Below are 2,500 nucleotides of genomic sequence, written 5' to 3' on the forward strand. Positions count from 1 at the left end.
TAGAGTCTTCCTAGCTATACAGCATATCAATTAAAAATCCCTAACAATCAGTAAAGGTCTAATGACCGGCAATAAAACGTGAAAGCTCTCCTAGCGAACACCGCGAGCATGCCATCATGTACACTGTACGCTGCCAGACGACGGAGATGAATTCATGCCACCCCTCCCACCTACCCCTCCCTCCCTCCCTCCCTCCCCGAGTCCAAATACCTTTTTCCCCTTCCTTTTCCTCCGCAGTGAGCCCAACATGGCGGCTGATTGGAACGCTTATGGGATCCTCGGCAGGCTGATCGGATCCCCTTAGAAGCATCCAGATCCTACAACGGCTGGACGGCTAGATTGGCACAACACAAAGCAGGCAGCCCGGGCTAGTCCACCGCCTTTGCAGCCACGCCATTCCAGCCCCAGTGTGCTTGTCTGGGGTGGGGGGTGGGAGGGGCTACACCCTCCTGCACCCTAACGGCTTTTTCACACTTCGACACATTCGGCTTCACATTCTACACATTTCGAGTTCGTGTTCGTGACTGTCTTTCCCAAATCCCATCCCCACTTCGTTTTATTTTCTGTCTGTCGAGATCTCTTTCTCTTTAATATCTTCCTCCGGGATTTCTTAAAAAGTCGAATTTTATTATTTCTCTGGTCGGAATGCTGTAAAAAAAATGATTTTGTAAACATCGTTAACGCACATTTTTTTCCAGGAATCCAGGTGATTTTTTCATCGACATAACGAAACTCTGATCGTGGTAGTTATAGTGATAGAGCTGGCAATATAATTCACTCAAGTAGAATCCATCAACAACTTCTGAAACCAGGGGCGAAATGAGGTAAAACCAGGCCTGATTTAAGGATGATGGAAATACCAACAAGTACTAAGTCGCCGCAAGAAACGAAACTACAATAATAATAATAACAATAACAATAATTCTTTCTTATCTATGGATGTCTGTCTTGTACGTGTTACGTTTACTTCAAATGTAACATAAATAACACCGAAGCTTTTTTCCATGTGGCAACATATCTAATGCTGGTAAAAACAATTTCAGTTTGATATTGCAGTGCTTCCAGTAAACCAAACTTTATTTGTTCAAAAACTTTACAATACTTATTCCAATTGGTATTAAGATGTAAAGTCCTTTGTATGTCCGCAGTGCCAACGATCGCATTAACATCGTTTCTGAACGAAACTGTCCATACATCAATCAGATAATATGACTCCAGCGATAACGTATTCTGATAATATTTTTTTGCCTATAGAAAAATAAAATGGTTAGCGCCGATATAAAATTTCCCACTGATTTTCATCTGACGTCACAACTTTGGCAATAGAGAAAACGGGTAAAATACTGCAGATACGGAGCTTTCAGGACAGACTCATATAAATCTGCCCGGGGTGCCTAAACCACTTTTCGCCGCGAAAATCCCAAATATCGGATGTAAATTTGGAAATGCTTTTGAGAAAAAGTGAAACTATCATTCATAAAATACCAGTCGGATATCAAGCAATTCAAATTTGGGAGTCTCCCCATTAGGTTGACCATTCTCATTACAATAAAATAAGTAAAAAATAGATTAAAAAATACCTTTTTAAAATAGTTGCAGTGACAAGTCACATGATAGTGTCATCTTTCAAGGGCGAACCATGGGAAAATGATGGAACGCGCTCCCGTGCTTGAAATCCGTTGTTATATATTTTTACATTCAAAATAACCGCACAACCTGTCAATCTCACTCTTGCTATCTACTTTTTCTCCATCTGAACACCGGATGCACATATCCACTTATATATTCATATTGTTTGCTCGGGTAAATATACAGTATAACATCCTTATATTTTTCTCTCCCTTCCCCACTCTCTCTGTCCCTTTGCCCCTCTTTTTATCTGTCTGTGCCTGTCTCTCTCCCTATCTCCGTCTTTCTCTTTTTCCCTCTTTCTTTGTTCCCCCATCCTCATCCATTTAATCTTTCCGTATCGCTTTTCCCTTTCATCTTTCCTTCCATCATTACCTAGTCCACGCTCATTCTCCCGTTCACAGGAAATGTGTTTGTGTGTACGGACTGTTCATGTGCGTGTGTGCGAATGGTGAGTGCATGTGCGTGCGTGGGGCGATGCAGACGAAGCAGGAGTTATAACACACCGAGGTCGAGGGGGTGTGGGGAGTGCGGGGGAGGGGGAGTGCGGGGGAGGGGGGAGGTCAAGGGCCAGGGGTGTTGGGGTGGCGGTGGGGTGGGTGGGGGGAAGGGTGTCAGGGTGTTGAGGGATTGTGGGAAGGGGAGGGGAGGGGAGGGGTGATGCGAAACGTGCGAAAATGCGAGTTCCGGGGATATGAGCCGACGAGAGCGGCGGAGAGGAAGCGAAAGCTCTACCTTTGCCCTACAGCCGGAGCTTAATGCGTTTCGTCTTCGTCTCCATCGCCCTTCTAGCTCTTTCTCTTTCCCTTTGTCTCTCTCTCTCTCTCTCTCTCTCTCTCTCTCTCTCTCTCTCTCTCTCTCTCTCTCTCTC

General features: G+C 44.7%; 1 protein-coding gene across 22 annotated transcripts in view; it reads right to left on the reverse strand.

The window, feature by feature from the left end:
- Positions 1-2,500, reverse strand: part of by (focal adhesion protein tensin) — a 690,412-nt gene that overhangs the window by 252,553 nt on the left and 435,359 nt on the right. For 2 of the 22 annotated variants that reach the window (XM_070122661.1, XM_070122667.1), the window contains exon 2: positions 211-648. The exons of the other annotated variants lie outside the window; for them this stretch is intronic. In XM_070122661.1, the coding sequence (XP_069978762.1) occupies positions 211-249 (39 nt within the window). In that variant the 5' untranslated portion in view covers positions 250-648. The remainder of the gene's footprint in view (positions 1-210; positions 649-2,500) is intronic. 22 annotated transcript variants of the gene reach the window in all.

This window comes from Penaeus vannamei, chromosome 1 (assembly GCF_042767895.1).
Source record: "Penaeus vannamei isolate JL-2024 chromosome 1, ASM4276789v1, whole genome shotgun sequence".
NCBI classification, from domain to species: domain Eukaryota; kingdom Metazoa; phylum Arthropoda; class Malacostraca; order Decapoda; family Penaeidae; genus Penaeus; species Penaeus vannamei.